The 18,525-nt window shown below is 48.7% G+C and overlaps 1 protein-coding gene across 1 annotated transcript; it reads right to left on the reverse strand.

Annotated features, from left to right (window-relative positions):
* Nucleotides 1-4,861: 4,861 nt before the first annotated feature.
* On the reverse strand, nucleotides 4,862-18,060 carry LOC101673971 (cytochrome P450 2E1). Its single transcript, XM_045068886.1, has 9 exons — nucleotides 17,832-18,060; nucleotides 16,741-16,900; nucleotides 11,101-11,250; nucleotides 10,629-10,789; nucleotides 10,046-10,222; nucleotides 8,566-8,707; nucleotides 6,901-7,088; nucleotides 6,335-6,476; nucleotides 4,862-5,578 (listed from the first exon to the last, which is right to left on the reverse strand). The coding sequence occupies exons 1-9, from the start codon at nucleotides 18,006-18,008 to the stop codon at nucleotides 5,391-5,393; spliced, it is 1,485 nt and encodes a 494-aa protein (XP_044924821.1). The 5' UTR covers nucleotides 18,009-18,060; the 3' UTR covers nucleotides 4,862-5,390.
* Nucleotides 18,061-18,525: the final 465 nt, after the last annotated feature.

Here is an 18,525-nt window from a genome sequence, read left to right on the forward strand (position 1 = left end):
CTGATGACCTTTGTCTGATGACTTGTAACTTTCTATGTAAATGTCCACAGCCCTGTGCCAAATGCTGTTTCCTGGGGCGTCCCCTTCTCTGTGAAGTTCATGTTCCCCGGGCAGCTCCCCAGGCTGTCCTCACTTGGGCTCGAACAAAACTCTTCTTTTTAGAGATTCTAAAAGATTTGTTCATTTTTACATTGACATACACCACACTCAATAAATCATTCCCCCAAGAAGGTACATTTGTGTTGTTTCCAGTATTCTTGTTTGCTTTTTGCCCACAGTAAAAGAAGCTGTCTTAAGGATTTTCTCACATAATTTTAATTTTCTGTTGTTGCTATTTCTTTTTTTATTTAATTTTATTTTTTCAGTGTTCCAGAATTCATTGTTTATGTACCACACCCAGTGCTCTATGCAATCCGTGCCCTCCTTAATACCCATCACCTGGATCCCCCAACCTCCCACCCCCTGCCCCTTCAAGACCCTCGGGTTGTTTCTCAGAGTCCACAGTCTCCCATGGTTCGTCTCCCCCTCCATTTTCCCCCAACTCCCTTCTCCTCTCCGTCTCTCCATGTCCTCCATGCCATTTGTTATGCTCCACAAATAAGCAAAACCATATGATAATTGACTCTCTCTGCTTGACTTAGAGAAGCCACAGCAACTTCTTTCAGCATAATCTCTTCCAGTCCCGTCCATGTTGCTACAAAAGTTGGGAGATAGAGAGGAGAAGGGAGTTGGGGGAAATTGGAAGGGGAGGTGAACCATGAGAGACTATGGACTCTGAAAAACAATCTGAGGGTTTTAAAGGGATGGGGGTGGGAGGTCGGGGTACCAGGTGGTGGGTATTATAGAGGGCACAGATTGCATGGAGCACTGGGTGTGGTGCAAAAATAATGAATACTGTTATGCTTAAAATAAATAAAAAATAAATTTAAAAAAATAATGTGGTATTTAACTTACTGTCAATAAAGAGATTTCTAATTATGAAAAAAAAAAGTTGGGTATTCATCCTTTCTGATGGAGGCTTAATACTTCATAGTGTATATGGACCACATCTTCCTTATCCATTCGTCCGTTGAAGGGCATCTTGGTTCTTTCCACAGTTTGGCGACCGTGGCATTGCTGCTATAAACATTAGGGTACAGATGGCCCTTCTTTTCACGACATCTGTGTCTTTGGGGTAAATACCCAGTAGTGCAATGGCAGGGTCATAGGGAAGCTCTATGTTTTAATTTCTTGAGGAATCTCTACACTGTTCTCCAAAGTGGCTGCACCAACTTGCATTCCCACCAACAGTGTAAGAGGGTTCCCCTTTCTCCACATCCTCTCCAACACACGTTTTTTCTTGTCTTGCTGATTTTGGCCATTCTAACTGGTGTAAGGTAGTATCTCAATGTGGTTTTAATTTGAATCTCCCTGATGGCTAGTGATGATGAACATTTTTTCATGTGTCTGATAGCCATTTGTATGTTTTCATTGGAGAAGTGTCTGTTCATATCTTCTACCCATTTTTGATATGATTATCTGTCTATGGTCAAATAATCTTCGACAAAACAGGAAAAAATATACAGTAGAAAAAAGGCAGTCTCTTCAAAAAATGGTGCTGGGAAAACTGAACAGCTATATGTAGAAGAATGAAACTCACCCATTCTTACACCATACACAAAGATAAACTCGAAATGGATAAAAGACCTCAATGTGAGACAGGAATCCATCAGAATCCTAGAGGAGAACATAGGCAGTAACCTCTTCGACATCAGCCACAGCAACTTCTTTCAAGATATGTCTCCAAAGGCAAAGGAAACAAAAGTGAAAATGAACTTTTGGGACTTCATCAAGATCAAAATCTTCTGCACAGCAAAGGAAACAACCAACAAAACCAAGAGGCAACCCACGGAATGGGAGAAGATATTTGCAAATGACAGTACAGACAAAAGGTTGATATCCAGGATCTATAAAGAACTCCTCAAACTCAACACACACAAAACAGATAATCATATCAAAAAATGGGCAGAAGATATGAACAGACACTTCTCCAATGAAGACATACAAATGATTGACTTATTTCACCTACAAATCCCCTCCAGTTCCATCCATGTCGATGCAAATGGTGGGTATTCATCCTTTCTGATGGCTGCGTAATATTCCATTGTATATATGAACCACATCTTCTTTATCTGTTCATCTGTTAAAGAACATCTCGGCTCCTTCCACAGTTTGGCAATTGTGGACATTGCTGCTATGAATGTTGGGGTGCACATGCTCCTTCTTTTCACTACATCTGTATCTTTGGGATAAATACTCTGTAGTGCAATTGCTGGGTCATAGCATAGCTCTATTTTTAATGTCTTGAGGAAACTCCATACTGTTTTCTAGAGTGGCTGCACCAGCTTACATTCCCAACACTGTAGGAGGGTTCCCTTTTCCCCACACCCTTGCCAACATTTGTTGTTTCTTGTCTTGTTAATTTTTGCCATTCTGACTAGTGTAAAGTTGTATTCTCTTTGTGTTTTGATTTTATTTCCCTAATGGCTAATGATGTTGAACATTTTTCAAGTGTCTGTTGGCCATTTGTATGTCTTCTTTGGAGAAGTGTCTGCTCACGTCTTCTGCCCATTTTTTTTTTAAAGATTTTATTTATTTATTTGACAGAGAAAGATCACAGGTAGGCATAGAAGCAGGCAGAGAGAGAGAGAGGAGGAAGCAGGCTCCCTGCGGAGCAGAGAACCTGATGCGGGACTCGATCCCAGGACCCTGAGATCATGACCTGAGCCGAAGGCAGTGGCTTAACCCACTGAGCCACCCAGGCGCCCCTCTGCCCATTTTTTTTGATGTGATTATCTGTTTTGGGGATATTGAGTGTGAGGAGTTTTTTATGGATCTTGAATATCAGCTCTTTGTACTGTCATTTGTGAATATGACATGATAGTTTATATGGAAAACCCAAAAGATGCCACCCCCAAACTACTAGAACTCATACAGCAATTCAGTAATGTGGCAGGATACAAAATCAATATAGAGAAATCAGTTGCTCTCTTTCATACTAACAATGGAAATACAGAAAGGGAAATTAGAGAACTGATTCCATTTACTATTGCACCAAAAGTCATAAGACACCTGAGAATAAGCCTGACCAAGGAGGTAAAGGCTCTGTACTCCATTTCTCCCTTTTGACATGGGAGTGTCTATCAGAAGCCTGCCCCACCACATAACTCCTTTAGCATCATGGGTAACGGCTGGAGAGGGGTTTTGCTTGAGAAGAAACAGTGCCTCCAGCCTCACCCCATTTGATTTAGTGGGTATTTAGAGGAGACAGGATTTTGGACTTAAACGCTGACTGCAAGCAGTAAGACTTTGAAGCTGCTGGGATGGAGGGAGGGTATTCTACACTGGGAAGATGTGAATTCGGGGAAGCTAGGAATGGAATGCTATAGACTAAATGTCTGTGTCCCCCCAGAATTCCTATGTGGAAGCCCTAATCCCAATGTGATGGTCTTAGGAGGAGGGGCCTTTGGGAGGTGATCTGACCATGAATGAAACCAGTGCCCTTAGGAAAAGAGGCCAGAGAGCTACCTAGTTCCCTTTCTGCACATGAGAACACAGCAGGAAGTCATCCATCTGCGACCCAAAAGCCATCTGCCCTCTCCAGAACCCCACTCTGCTGGCATCTGGAGCTGGCACTTCCAGCCTCCAGACCTTTCAGTCAGTGATAAGCCCGAGTCTTGTGGCACCTCGTTACAGCAAACAGACCAAGTCATTCCTCTGTTCCCTTGTCCACCCCACCCTTTCTCTTTCTGTTCTGCCAAAGGTGGTTCAGATCAGTGGAGGGTTTCTTAAGTTCAGACTAATTTTCCAGCTATTTTTACCTGGCAGTCCATGCTTGCCCTTGAGGGGACAGCAGGGCTCATAAGAGCTGGAGCTCAGGAGACCACAGCATGGAGGCATTCTGGAATGTGCTGATCAGGAACCAACCCAAGTCTATTGAGAGCTGGCTGCTGCCCGAATCCGTTGAGCGCTCACACCCCAACACCCCCCACTCTCCCTCCCAACGTTTTCCATCACTTTTGAGTACTTTAGGATTTTCCTAGACATTCTCTCACTTTAAATTCCCAGAGAACATGAAAAGACACGTTCTTATCTTTTTCTGTTGGAAGAAGTATTACTCTGTGTAGGTGTGTCAGGAAAATGACAGACAGCTTTCAGAATGGGGCAGCCATCCCTCAGTTTGTGATTTGCCCGTCTGTCAGTGTTGGTTTTGCTCGTGCCTTGTGGTGGGTAGGATGGCACACACGTCCCAATCCCGGAGCCCGGGGCTATGCTATCTTACCTGGAGAAGGGGTTCTGAATGTGGGATGAAGGTAGGAGCTCTAAGACAGGGAGACTATCCTGTGTTATCTGGGGGGGCCCATGATCCTCACAGGACCCGTATAAGAGGGAGGCGGGAGGTCAGCCAGAGAGAGACTGAAAGCTGCTACACAACTGGCTTCGAAAATTACTCATTTTATTAAGGAACATTTATGCAGGACTTCTGGTTGCCCCACAGGTTCCAAAGACTCTGCAAGCCTACACGGCCCAGCCCTCATAGGCTATGGGGTAGAGGGACCTCCATCAGTCTCGTCCCACAGGTAGGCAGTCAGAGCATGAAGGCCGAGCACCCATGGGGCTTTGGTGAGAGCCAACAGGGTGCGGACAGAGTTCTTGTTCCAAACTCCTCTTCTGCTTCACGACATGATTTAGTTCACTGAGCAGACTGATCGTTATCTCCTCACTTCTGCCTTATTCTACCCGGGGTTCCCACGAGCCTAGAATTTTTGTTCCAGGTACAAAGTCACGTTTTAATGATAAGAGATAGAAACAGATGTCTATGTTGACTTTTCAGACATATTTTAATCTTAAAATATAGCACGTGATGCTGAGAAGTGAACCCAAAGGAACAATGTCATATCCCAGGGACAGATGGTAGCAGATACATTTTTGACATGGTTAACAAGCCTTCAAAGGTCTATTATTTTCTGCTTTTCCAAACTACAAAACAGCATTGGTATTCTTTTTTGTGAACCCTGGTGGCTGGGCTACTTTGCTTTCCTGGAAAAGGCGTGTTTACCTTTCCAGAGTACCGCTCACCCTTGTTTCCAAGGACCCCAGCACAGACTCAACTAGGTCGCAGTTTGTTTCAATTTGTTTAATTAATTTGGACTTTGCTGCCAAATTTCATCTGATGCACATAACTGTGGAAAGCAGCATCTCTAGCCCGATTTATTCCCTGTGAAGCTGACTGCTTTCACTGAGACTCTGCAGAAAGGGCCTTCCTGGAGGGGCCGAGCAGAGAGGGTGTGGGGGCCTGGGTTAACTCCAGGTTTGCCCCAAAGAGCCTGGGGCGGGGGTGGGGGTGGTGTTCAGCCTGAGCGGGGAGTGAGACAGAGTTTGTAATGGGGTGGGATCTTGGCAAACCCGATGGCGATGGGACTGAGGTCAATATCCTTGGGGTCAACAAGAGACTTCAGGTTAAAGTGTTGCAGAATAGCGGTCAAGAACAGGAACAATTCCATGCGAGCCAGGCCTTCTCCGACACACACCCGCTTTCCTGGAAGTGACAACAGTGCTCCTGAGATTCTGAGGCAGCACAGGTGAGGCGGGGGGGGGGGGACTGGGTGGAGGGGTTGTGGGCAAACTGTCACCCTCACGCAGAACGGACCCCTCTCTGCCCCTTAGAAGGAAGCACATGACACCATTCAGTATAAAAATATCCGTGATAGACATATTTGGGGATAGGGCTTCATATGGTCTCCTTCACCAGGACTCAGCAGCATAGACCTATATGGGGTTGGAACAGTGATCTCTGCCCAGTGCTCCCCTAACATCCTGCAGGAAAGAAGTGGGGCCACAGTTGGAAGGCGGCCTCTAACACGGAGTATCAGGGATTTGCTTACATGGACTCCCTCCCGCCATGCACTGAGGAAGTGCCCTGGGAAGTGCCCTTGGTCAAGGGTCTGAGAGAGGACGCGAGGACACAGCCTAGGGAAGGCCAGAGTGTCCCATGGTGAGTCTCAGTAACCAACCCTGAGGTTTCAGTTACTGACCCTTGTTTAAAAGTATGGAGAATTAGGTAATAAAGTTTTGAGGGATTTTCACTAAGCACTATTGGATAGGATTTTAGCGCTGAAGAGCGGTATCTGCCATGCAGAAGGGAAAATCCCTCTCGCTCCCAGGACCTCTGACGAGAAGATGCCATTTGGCCTCTGTGGACGGGAAGAAGACATCTGGGTCCCCGCACCAGTGCGTGACCACGGCAGAGAGCGGCAATGAGGGACAGCTCCCCGGGAGCTACATCTCTTCTCACCTGCGGAAAATGCTTTAAAATAGTCACTATATTTGAACTTCCCATTTTCGTTCAGAAAGTGCTCTGGCTTAAACGTCTCTGGGTCAGGGAATTCTTGCTTGTCAAACAAGAGGGAGTCCAGGGTCGGAATTACAACCGTGCCCTAGAAGGAACAAAGGCTGGCGTCAGTGAAGTTGCCAGAACATGGGCTTTCCACGGGGGCTCCCGGCAGGAGACGTCGTCTGCTTCAGGACTAGATGGGAGGCAGTCAGGGGCCGATTCTAAACAGAAGCGAGAGCTCTAATCTCATCACGGGAGGAGCTCACCAGCTAGATGGTACTATCCGTGGTTCCTGGGGTGGGAGTACCACAAAGCCAGGCACTGGCCCAGGGGTTCCCTTCCATTTCCTCCACGGCTTGGTCACCAGGTCCATGTGAGGACAGCTGGGGAAGCAGCACTCCAGGGGGAAGAACACTGGCCTGCCCCCCCCCCATTTAGCCACATCTGTCAAGGGACCCTGCCTTCCCGTGGGCCAGCAGAAGGGCTGGCGGGTGGTGCTCAGACATGCATGCCAGGCCCCATCTGACCTTGGGGATGATGTAACCTCTGAACACCGTGTCCCGGTTTGCTTCGTGGGGCAGGTTGGAGGGCAGGAGGTCGATGAACCGCTGAATCTCATGTACAACAGCGTCCATGTAGGGCATCTCCAGCCTGTCCTTGATGGCAGGGATGCGGCTTGGCCCTATCACCCTGTCGATTTCTTCGTGGAGTTTCTCTGCCGAGACGTGAAGAAGACAGATGCAAAGGACCCGCTCGGGGCTGGCTCACACCCACCCACCGCCCAGCAGAGGCTTACAGGGCACCCTCAGCAGTGCTTGGGGGTGTCCTGGATGCTGGAGACCCTTGGATAATTCCTCCACGAAGGCCAATGAGAGTCACGCTCTGTGAGGCTAGGGCCAGCTGCTAGCTGATGGCAGCTAACCCAGTGCCTGACCTGATGCCCGGAGTAGAGGGTAACAAAAAGGTCTTAGAAATTTCAGTCGGAGGGAAATCTCTGTATTAATTATTACCCCAGGCTGGTTTACTGCATGCTTCAGGAGCTGTGGAGGTGAGAGGCAGAATGGAAACAGGTGCATGTGGCCTTCTGCATGAAGAATGGAGGAGCAGAGTCTGGGCCTCCCTTACTGACAAGTTGCTGGGGCCTTTGCAGTATGCTGAGTGAATGACAAAGTCGTGTGCTGTATGGTTCCCAGGTAAAAGTGTGAAACTCATGCTGACACTGAACCAGCACTAAGGGTACGAAGTTGAGTGCAGAGGTGACACACAGTCCTGGGACAAGCCTGGGGTGGGCAGGGCTTCGGCAACAGGTTTCCAAGAGCCCCAAAGCAGCTCCTGTGAAGGCTAACACGTGTCAGATCCGGCAATGGTGTGTGGGTGTCAGTCCTATTTACTTTCTGTCTTTTTCTCTATATATGGAAGATTGCTCACAACTTATCACAGTTTCTCAGGCTATAGTCCCCCCAGTCCAGACTGGTCAGAAGTTCTCAGATCTGTGGAAGGCTTTGCTCCAGAGACTTGGGCTCCTTCACCCCCAACCCTTCTGTGAGACAGAAAAAGCAATGCCTTTGGGGCCAGGTCTGATCCTGCACAGGTCACAGTCCGCATCCCTGAGGGAAATTACCTCGTATCCAAAATACCTGCCCTTAAGAACACAGTGTATTTCAGGGCTCCTACACACGCCTGGCACACAGCAGGAGCCAAGTTATTATGGGCAGCAGCAGCAAGCTTGCCTCAGGGTGATGAGTGTTCCCGGAGCAGAGCCCAGGGGCAGCCGGGATGCTGGGGCAGGTCTTAGGCATGAGGACACCCTCACCCCATCCTGCCCTCTCTCTCTGTGCTCTGTGTAGCCAGCCAGGTCTTGTTCCAGGGCAAGGTAGACATTATTTTCACTGTCAAAAGTAGGTTATTCTGTGGAGCAGAATGCAGAAGGCATGGCTTTTCCACACGCTGCTGCAGGCTCTTCCGTTCTGAAGTCAGGTATGTGTCAGTGGGGCGCGGGGCACAGCATCCCAGAGCGCCAGGCACCCATCATACAGCAGCGCTTCCGCCGAATCCAGGCGGTGAACCCCATGTCACTGCCATGAGGCTTAGCAAGCACGGCCAGCCTTTCATTTCACAGGCAGAAAGCTGCACCCCAAACACTCCGGCCTGACAAAGTGTGGCCCCAGAACCCTGTCTCCTGTGCAGCATACCTTCGACCTCTGGATATTTCATGAGAACCAGGAGCCCATATCTCAGAGTGGTGCTGGTGGTCTCTGTGCCCGCAAAGAACAGGTCAGCCACAGTCACAGCAATATTGTCCAGGGTGAACCAGGGCTCCGAACTGTATCTTTCCTGCAGACATTAGAGACACACAGGGACTCCATAAGAAGAGCTCTTTGGGGTAGGAGAAGAATCAATGAAACAAGATGGGATTGGGAGGGAGACAAACCATAAGTGACTCTTAATCTCACAAAACAAACTGAGGGTTGCTGGGGGGAGGGGGTTTGGGAGAAGGGGGCGGGATTATGGACATTGGGGAGGGTATGTGCTTTGGTGAGTGCTGTGAAGTGTGTAAACCTGGTGATTCACAGACCTGTACCCCTGGGGATAAAAATATATGTTTATAAAAAATAAAAATAAAAAAAATAAATAAATAAAAAAAAGAAGAGCTCTTTGGTGGATGAGAAAGAGACCTCTGTCTCCCTCCACCTCAAACACACCCAACAGCCTTGCTGTCAGCTCCACAGAGAGAAGAGGGCAGATGTGCATGAAGTTTCCTGTGGAGACATGATCATCTCCATGGCACAATTAGGGAAACCAAAGCTCCCAGAAGACCGGCCACAGGCAGGACTACGCTCCTCCCTTGGGCTGTGCAGCTCTGGTGTTCCTCCTACAGAGCGGAGTCATGGGGGGTGGGGAAGCAAGGAGTGTAGTAAGAATCTCCCTAGTCCTGAGCCATGACCTCCAGCTGCCCGGGTCTGAGCTGTGGGGTCCATGCTAACAACCCAAGGGCCACACGCTTCCCTGGGCCTTCTCCACACCTATAGTCAGCACCACTGGGTCTAGGAGGCAGGGAAGTCACCAGGACGCCAGACACCCAGGAGGGGCAGTGAGGAGCCCCACTCGTGGAAGAGCTTCTCAGACAGCCCCCCGCAGCTGTCCAGGAATTCACATACTGTTCTAGAAGCAAAGAGATGTCAAAGGAGAGAGGAGAAGCTTCACCATCTGGGTGGGGGTCCCAGAGGGCTGTCAAAGAGATGATGCTGGAAGCCCGTGAAGTCATGTACAATTTGGGGTTTACATGCTGATCAGGAGGGTGGAAGGCTTCTCCCCAAAGGAGACACAGTCATCAAAGTCTGAAATGGTGAGGAAGTACAGCCTGGAAGGAACCACCATGAGGGGCCCACACACCCGCCTGGCAGCCACTGAGGGCGTCCCCAGCAAAGCCGCCTTGCTGCCCAGCGTGTGGACAGTGAGGCCAGCTGGGCAGGCAAGGTCTGCGTCCCCACACTTCTAGCACAGGTGGGATGGTCACATGAAGCCAGGGTGCGGTCAGACCAGGAACATCAGAACATGCCCCCGGGGGCCGCAGGAGTGTCACAGCGTCAACCACCATGTGCACTGCACGCCCCTGCCCACGAGCAAACGTGTCTAGCTGGGTGGGGTCGGGGGCCGGCGTCCGCACCGCACCTTCTGTAGCTCCAGGAGCAGGCAGTCCGTGAAGTCCCGGGGGCAGCCGGCGTCCAGCGACAACTGGTGCTCCTTCACTCTTGCCGAAGTGTAGTCTTTTATTTCAGACACGTTTCTTAACATTTTCCAATGGCTTCCAGGCAGGTAGTGCAGATAGCTTGGGAAAATGTTATAAAGCTAGAAAAAGAGGGGGAGGGATTTCTATTTTCTTGATCAGATGCAACATGGTTTTATGTACGGGGCTATATATTTCCTCCGACTTGAACTCATGGATGTCATATTCTGATATTTAGAACATTTGGGCTCACAGTATCTTTTCCGCACCACGCTGTGGGTATGTGGGGTCGCGTGTTAGCAGGGTCCTGTTTTAAAGGGTAAAACGGTCTCCCGTGGTCAGCAAGGCAAACACTGGGCCCATGGATGTCTTCAGAAGCAACATCCAGGCTCTCAGATGGTGAGTTGCACCAGCCCTGGGGGTTCCCTGGCTTTTGTGGTCCTGTCTTCCTGTCCCCAGGTCCCGTCCTCATCCTTTTCCTAACCTCAGAGGAGCAGACAAGGGCAAGTGCAGACTAAGGGGCCTCACTTGGAGCCAGCCCGTGCTGAGCAGCCTGAAGTTCTCGTTGAAGAGCCTCTGGATCCTCAGAGCCGTCTCGTCCGTGTAGTCGAAGTGCTTACGGAAGAGGATGTCAGCGATGACGTTGCAGGGGGCAAAGCCCAGCAGAAAGGTGGGGTCGAAGGGCTGGCCTGCAACACAGGGGAGTGGTCAGGCCAGCTCCCACCCACTCACACTTTCCAGAGTCTGTGATCTGTCATCCTAAGCATCCCCGTAATTCTACAAGGCTTGTGGGAGGCTATTGCGGTGGGTGGGGGTCCCTTTACTTTCCAGTTATTCCAGATAAACACACCGGACATGGAGAGGACCAGAGCTGCAGACAGTGTCTGTGGATTAAGGCAACCCTCTCAGCCCCAACTGCTTCGGTTCAGTCCGGGGTCTCGCAGGCCCAGCAAGGCTGCCCCCCAGACCATGTGTGCAAAGACCCGGTGGCCACACGCACCCCGGGTGCCCCTGAGCGCCTCCAGCAGGAAGGGGATCTCCCTCTGGATCCGCTCCTCGTTGCCACGCTTCCCCATGCCGAAGTCCCGGAGCATCGTCAGGGAGAGTCTCCGGGTGTCCTTCCAGCCTGGTCCGTTGTTGAAAGTAATCCCTGGGGAAGAGGGGACAGCAGAGCACTTACTGCATGCCCTGGGGCAGAGGGACAAGGTGAGCGGCTCCAGGCGGGAGGGACCCAAGTGGTGAACTGACCAGCCTGGGCACCCAAGCATCTGGGTGTCCAGATGCCTGGCTGGTGCCCTGAGGCTGGCTTTCCACCTGACACCTCACCTCCCCCGGTGTTCTTCCCACCATCAGTTTACTGCCTTTGTCCACTTTGCCCAGAGTCTTCCCACGCGAAACAAAACCACAGCTGCCCACCAGTGAAAGCCCCTGCCCTCTTCCCAGAAGCTGTGCTGTTTCCACTGGTTTCGAACTTCCACACTACAAATTAAAAAGTGTCCTTACTGAAACCTGAGCTGTCATTTGGCTCCCAGACTCTGCCTGCCTGTGGATATGGGGAGACCTCGTGCACATTCCCCTCGGAGGGGCAAGCAGAGGTCTGAGAAAGGCCGAGGCACTGCGCATCCTAGAAGGAAGTCTGGAGGGTCTGAGAGGGACCGGGAGGTGCGAGATGAGGCGGGGAGGGGGCACTGGACACACTAGGGCCCAGTTCCACCCGAAGGGAACATGAGGTAGAGACAACAGCTGGCTGGACAGCATGGCCCCTGACTGGGTGGGAGTGCTGGGTGGGTACATGGCACCCAGGGTCCTCCTTAGAGGGGACGTCCATCGAGGGATGGCATTTGGGTTCCTGCATTTGGGTCTGTGCATGAGGAGCTTTGGGTGCCTGCAGGGCCCTATGGAGCCTGCTAGGTGGATGCCGGGGACACAGCTGGGCAGCCCAAGAGGGATCCTAGACATGTGTGACCATACCCCCACGTGTCTGTGGGGTCCACTGACGTCTCAGCAGTGGCTCCAGTGGCTGCAGCAGACAGATCCTGCCCCAGGACGTGGGGCAGACAAGTGGGGGTCACTAGAGAGTGTGCCCTTGGCAGGCCAGAGGCCAGAGCTGTGGGCTAAGGGTTGAGAAGCTGGCAGGAAATGCAGAAAGTGGGAGTGCCCTGGACCTAAATGGCTGTGACATGGGGGCTGGGCGGGGTGGACAAGGAGACAGACAATTTTAAGATGGTTCTGGAAAGAATTGTGTAGCAGGGGGAAGGTGGGAGAGGCCCGAAAATGTGAGCAATGGACAGAGAGACAGAGACAGAGAAAGACAGAGGGACAAAGGGGAGACAGAGAGAAAGAGTTGGAAACTGAGACAGAGACAGAGAGACAGAATGACAGAGACAAAGAGAGACAGAGACAAATAGATAAGACAGAGACAAAGAAACAAGACACAGAGAGATGAGAGAGAGACAGAGACAAAGAGAGACAGAATGACAAGACAAGGAGAGAGACAAAGACAGAGACATAGACAAAGAGATAAAACAGAAACAGAGAGACAAGACACAGAGAGACAGAGGAATAAACAAGAAGAAAGAAAAACACTGACAAAGACAGAGAGACATATGAACAAAGACAGAGACAAAGAGACAGAGAGGGACAGAGAGACAAACACAGAGGCAGAGAGACAGACATAGATAGAGAGACAGAGAGGGAGATCCCAGAGGAGCTAAGACTTTGGAACCCAAAACAGGCTGAAATAGAGACAGTAATGCTTCTGGGTCAGAGCCTCATAAACATTCACTGAAGTGAAATTTATTGGAATTAATGTGGGCCCTGTGCTCAGTATAATGTTGACAGATAACATTTGCATCATTATGTCTAGGGCATCAGACATCCCATGGACAGGGTCTGGGCCACGTGGCACATGTGAAAATAGGACTTGGGAACCACAGCCAGGACAGGACAAAGCCCCCTGAGTCCAACACACAGAATGTGAATATGGCCCCTGCCTGGCTGCATTCAGAGGCCCTTGACTTGGGCCAGGGGTGGCAGATTAAGGGCTCCCTGGAACCAGGATGGAGCTCCTTGACCCCACAACTCCTGCTCTTGTGGGGCAGCAAAGCTCCTCTTGTGTTAATGATAAAAACTGAGGAAGTTAACTTTGCTTTCGGCAACCCCAAAGATGTAAAACCAGCCCACAACGTCCAAGAAAGAAAATCAAATGTCACTGACAGTGACAGGGTTCGACCTTGTGCATGTCGATGGGAATGAGGGGACAGCACATAAGAACAGCAGACACAGCTATAAGCACATCACTTGGAAATTTCTGCATAAAGTGGATACAGGTATTCTAGAGATTTGTCACCAAAGTTAACTAAGGAAAAACTAGAGGCTTCTGAGTTTTTGGGGTAGATGGGAGACTGCTTTCTTCCTCGTCTACTTTAGAATCTCACTAAAACTACATGAGCCAGTACCATGCTGTCTTGGTGATCACAGCTTTGTAGTAAAGCTTGAAATCTGGCAACGTGATGCCCCAGTTTTGTTTTTCTTTTTCAACATTTCCTTAGCAATTCAGGGTCTCTTCTGATTCCATACAAATTTTAGTATTGTTTGCTCCCGTTCTTTGAAAAACGTCAGTGGAATTTTGATCAGAATGGCATTGAGAGTATAGATTGCTTTAGGCAGTATAGACATTTTAACAATGTTTATTCTTCCAATCCATGAACATGGAATGGTCTACCATCATTTTGTGTCTTCTTCAATTTCTTTCATGAGTGTTCTGTAGTTCCTCGAGTACAGATCCTTTACCTTTTTGGTTAGGTTTATTCCAAGGTATCTTATGGGTTTTGATGCTATAGCAAATGGGATTGATTCTCTAAGTTCCTTTTCTGTATTTTCGCTGTTAGTGTATTAGAAAACAATTGATTTCTGTGCATTGATTTTGTATCCAGCCACATTATTGAATTGCTGTATGAGTTCTAGTAGTTTGGGAGTGGAGTCTTTTGGGTTTTCCATATAAACTATCATGCCATCTGCAAAGAGAGAGAGTTGGACTTCTTCATTGCCAATTTGAATACCTTTTATTTCTCTTTTTTGTCTGATTGCTATTGCTAGGACTTCTAATACTATGTTGAACAAGAGTGGTAAGAGTGAACATCCTTGTCATTTCCGGATCTCAGTGGGAAGGCTTTCCCCTTTTCCCCATTGAGGATATTTGCTGTGGGTTTTTCATAGATAGATTTTATGAAGTTGAGGAATGTTCCCTGTATCCCTGTACTTTGAAGCATTTTAATCAGGAATGGATGCTGTATCTTGTCATATGCTTTTTCTGCATCAATTGAGAGGACCATGTGGTTCTTCTCTCTTCTCTTATTAATTTGTTCTATCACATTTATTGGTTTGTTAATGTTGAACCACACTGGCAACCCAGGGATAAATCCCACGTGGTCATGGTGGATAATCTTTTTAATGTACTGTTGGATTCTATTAGCTAGGATCTTGTTGAGAATGGGTACAGAAGGACACTACATCATTCTTAAAGGGTCTATCCACCAAGATCTAACAGTTGTAAATATTTATGCCTTCAATATGGGAGCAGCCAACTACATAAGACATCTGTTAATCAAGATAAAGAGTCATATTGATATTAATACATTAATAATAGGGGATCTTAACATGCCACTCTCAGTAATAGACAGATCATCCAAGCAGAAAATCAATAAAGAAACAAGAGCACTGAATGACACATTGGACCAGATGGAATGGACCTCATAGATATATATAGAACATTCCACCCTAAAACAACAGAATACTCATTCTTCTCAAGTGCACATGGAACCATCTCAAGAATAGACCACATACTGGGTTACAAATCAGGGCTCAACTAGTACCGAAATACTGAGATTATTCCCTGCATATTCTCGGATCACAATGCTTTAAAACTGGAGCTCAACCACAAGGAAGAGTTCAGAAGGAATTCAAACACCTGGAAGCTAAAGACCACCTTGCTTAAGAATGTTTGGATCAACCAGGAGATCAAGGAAGAACTGAAACAATTCATGGAAACCAATGAGAATGAAGGCACTTTTGTCCAAAACCTATGGGATACAGCAAAGGCGGTCCTAAGGGGGAAAAACATAGCCATCCAAGCCTCCTTCAAAAAAATTGGAAAAATCCAGAAAACAGCAGCTCTCTTTACACCTTAAAAAACTGGAGAATCAAAAACAAATTAAGCCAACTCCACACATAAGAAGGGAAATAATCAAGATTAGAGCTGAGATCAATGAGGTAGAAACCAGAGATACAGTAGAACACATCAATGAAACTAGAAGCTGGATTTTTGAAAGAATCAATAAGATCAATAAACCATTGGCCAAACTAATCCAAAAGAAAAGAGAGAAGACCCAAATTAATAAAATTATGAATGAAAAGAGATTACGACTAACACCAAGGAAATAAAAACAATCATCAGAAATTATTATCAACAGTTATGTGCCAATAAGTTATGCAACCTAGAAGAAATAGATGTATTCCTGGAAACCTATAAACTTCCAAAACTGAATCAGGAAGAAATGGACAACCTGAATAGACCAATATCTAGTAACAAGATTGAAGCAGTGAACAAAAACCTCCCCCCAAACAAGAGCCTGGACCTGACGGATTCCCTGGGGAACTCTACCAAACATTCAAAGAAGAAATAATACCTATTCTCCGGAAGCTTTTTCAAAAAATTGAAGCAGAAGGAAAACTTCCAGACTCTTTTCTATGAAGCCAGCATTACCATGATCTCTGAACCAGGCAAAGACCCCACCAAAAAAGAGAATTTCAGACCAACATCCCTGATGAATATGGATGCTAAAATGACAGTGAGCAAGTGGGAAAGAATCAGCATACACGGTCGGGGGACAGGCAGTGGTGGGCAGCAAGTTCACGGGGCTGTGAGCTGGAGGAGCTATAAGCAGGTGCCCGCAGGGGCTCCATGATGTCCCAGGAGACACAGGAGGTAGGCACTGTAGTCGGGAGTCTGATAAACACTCAGACCACCAGATCCCTAATATGAGGTAACTGCCTATTCTCGATATGGGAACCCAGGCTCTGGAGACACAGGCTGCCAAGAGAAGTGAGGCCGGCAGGACGGGATCCCGTGGAAGTCCCTTTGCGAGCCGGGGCTTTTGTGCTCAGAACAGCACAGGTGGCGTATCAGAGGCCTCCAGGGTTAGAATGTGAACTGCAGCTGCCCACAGCCCCACAGACCTCGGGGGCATCCGTGCCTGGTCTTAGGTGAGGGGCCTCGAGGCACGGAGCACCAACACCCAGAAGCAGGGGGCGCTGTGAGTGAGAAGAGCTTCCCAAACTGTGGCCCCAGGAGGCTGGGAGCTCTGGGAGGAAAGCACAGCTCATCCGCCAGAGGCATTTCCCTCTGTGGTATTTCTCTATAACCCACCTGTCCTGCTGGTCAGAGTGATGGTGCGGGAGGTCCTGTTTTTTTGGTTACAAGTCTTTCATAGAAGCTTCAGTAAAGTCTGTCCTAAGCACCTGAACTGCTGAGGGTCTCTTTACTCTTGCATTTGGTTGTGCGCTGTGCTAGGTGATCATCATCCCTGGTATTTCCCTGGCTCCCACCCACCATAGGGGTCCTCTGAAAAGTGGGGCTCACCTCTGTCTTTGTGCAACTGGAATGCGAAGATTTCTCCTCTGCCAGAAAGGTCATTCTTGTGGTCAAGCAGAGCTTCCTTCACCGCCTTGTAGCCATGCAGGACCACAGTGCGCTGGGAGCCCAGGTACAAGGTGAATACCGGCCCGTACCGCTCTGCTAGCTGCAGAGACAAGCAAGGAGCCAAGTGAGACCACTGGGAACTCAGGGAGGAGGTGGGCCACGCTTAAAACCCAAAGTTGTTGTTGACCAAGAGAACACAGAGGGATCTGGAAAAAGACAGTCTTTGTCCAGCCTGACTAGGGAAGACCCTTCGCATAGAAACTTTGTTCTGCAGGGAGCAAGGGTCCAGAATGCCTGGGCTCCTTGACAAAATTAACTTGGTGGGCGGGCTCCTGTCCCACCCCTGAGGATCCTTTGCCAACATCTGCCCCATCACCCCCACTGTCTGCCATCCCCGAAGTCCCAGACCCCACGGTACTGCAGGAGGACCCTGAGTCAGCACTGTCCTGACCTCCACAGTCCATCCTCCATGGTGCACAAAGCACTGTCAACATCTCCCTTACCTCAAACACTTTCCCCACATGTAAGGTGCTTTATGGCATTCTTTTATTAACTCATGGAATAGATTTAGCAACTCATTCAGTTTTTAGATTCGTTAGCTCATTCACTATTCACAACAGCTGTGGACAGTGGAACCACACCAGAGGTGGGTCAACACCACTTTGTACCCTGTAGTTTGGCATCTACAGTGTGCATCTTGTGGGAACACATGGTCTTCCTTACATTGGGATGGTGAACAGCAGCAGCCCCAGACACACTGGCCTCACCTAGCCATCCACTGACAAAGCATGTAACCCACGACTCAAGCAGGCTTCTGGGGCCAGCCACGGCCAATGCCCACTCAAGAGCTCAAGGTCCAATCTGTACCACTAACTAAATATCGTTAATATCCCTCTTGGATGCTACTGTTAAGTCAGTTCACTCCTAACAGGCTGGAATTGAATAACAACTTGTCTGACAGTGAATTGAATACACACACACTATGTCTAATCTCTGAATTCTCCTCCCCTAACCAACAATAATTCTCTTACCTTGGTGAAAGACTTTGGAACATTCTTCATATCTAACTGAAGAAGATTCCCAATAATGGGCAGTGGAAAGGGGCCTGGGGGCAGTTTCCAGCTGCTGTAGATCTGTTTCCAGATAGATATAAGCATTAGTGTGGCCATCCACACCAACAGGGCAACTGTGATGCCCAAGGCAGCCATGGTGCCTTTGGGTTCACTGCTGACTTGTGTGAATGCTCTAAAGCCACAGCTTTTATAACGCACCCTCGGGAAGGAGGGCGACCAGCCAGCCAATGCCATCTTCCTTTTCTTCTCGCCCAGCGTTATTAGTTTATTATTAGCTACTGTTGGCCATCATTTCCAAAGCTGACTCCTGAGGTGGTTGCATCAGAGAAACTCTGTCCTGGCACCCACCTTATGATGTTCAGTATCTATCAACCCTGGGTGCTGGCACCTGCACCAAAGTCAGCCAACAGCATCCAGGGAAATACCACGCTGGACCTTGGGTCAGAAGATCACCCTGGTTTGGACAGGGGGGTTCATATTATGTTTACAGGGGTGGCTTAGGGGCCAGATCTAAGGCAGCATCGATTATGTGCTGGTGAGTGCCTCCACGGCAGAGTACTGGATCTCATGCATTAAGAGTCTTCACGTCTGCTCAGGCTCCCACTGGCTGAGAACAGCTGTGTCTGTACACATTTCCCGAGGGTGTAAATGT

This window comes from Mustela putorius, unplaced genomic scaffold, assembly GCF_011764305.1.
Source record: "Mustela putorius furo isolate JIRA1106 unplaced genomic scaffold, ASM1176430v1.1 tig00003909_pilon_pilon_pilon, whole genome shotgun sequence".
In the NCBI taxonomy this organism is placed as follows: Eukaryota; Metazoa; Chordata; class Mammalia; order Carnivora; family Mustelidae; genus Mustela; species Mustela putorius.

Excerpts from the sequence above, each read along its gene's own strand:
- LOC101673971 (XM_045068886.1), bottom strand. The coding sequence starts at position 18,008 with ATGGCTGCCTTGGGCATCACAGTTGCCCTGTTGGTGTGGATGGCCACA. Across the intron at positions 16,901-17,831 it reads TTCCAAAGTCTTTCACCAAG|CTAGCAGAGCGGTACGGGCC; the intron begins GTAAGAGAATTA and ends TTGTCTCTGCAG. Across the intron at positions 5,579-6,334 it reads TTTTAAAGCATTTTCCGCAG|GAAAGCGGGTGTGTGTCGGA; the intron begins GTGAGAAGAGAT and ends TGTCACTTCCAG.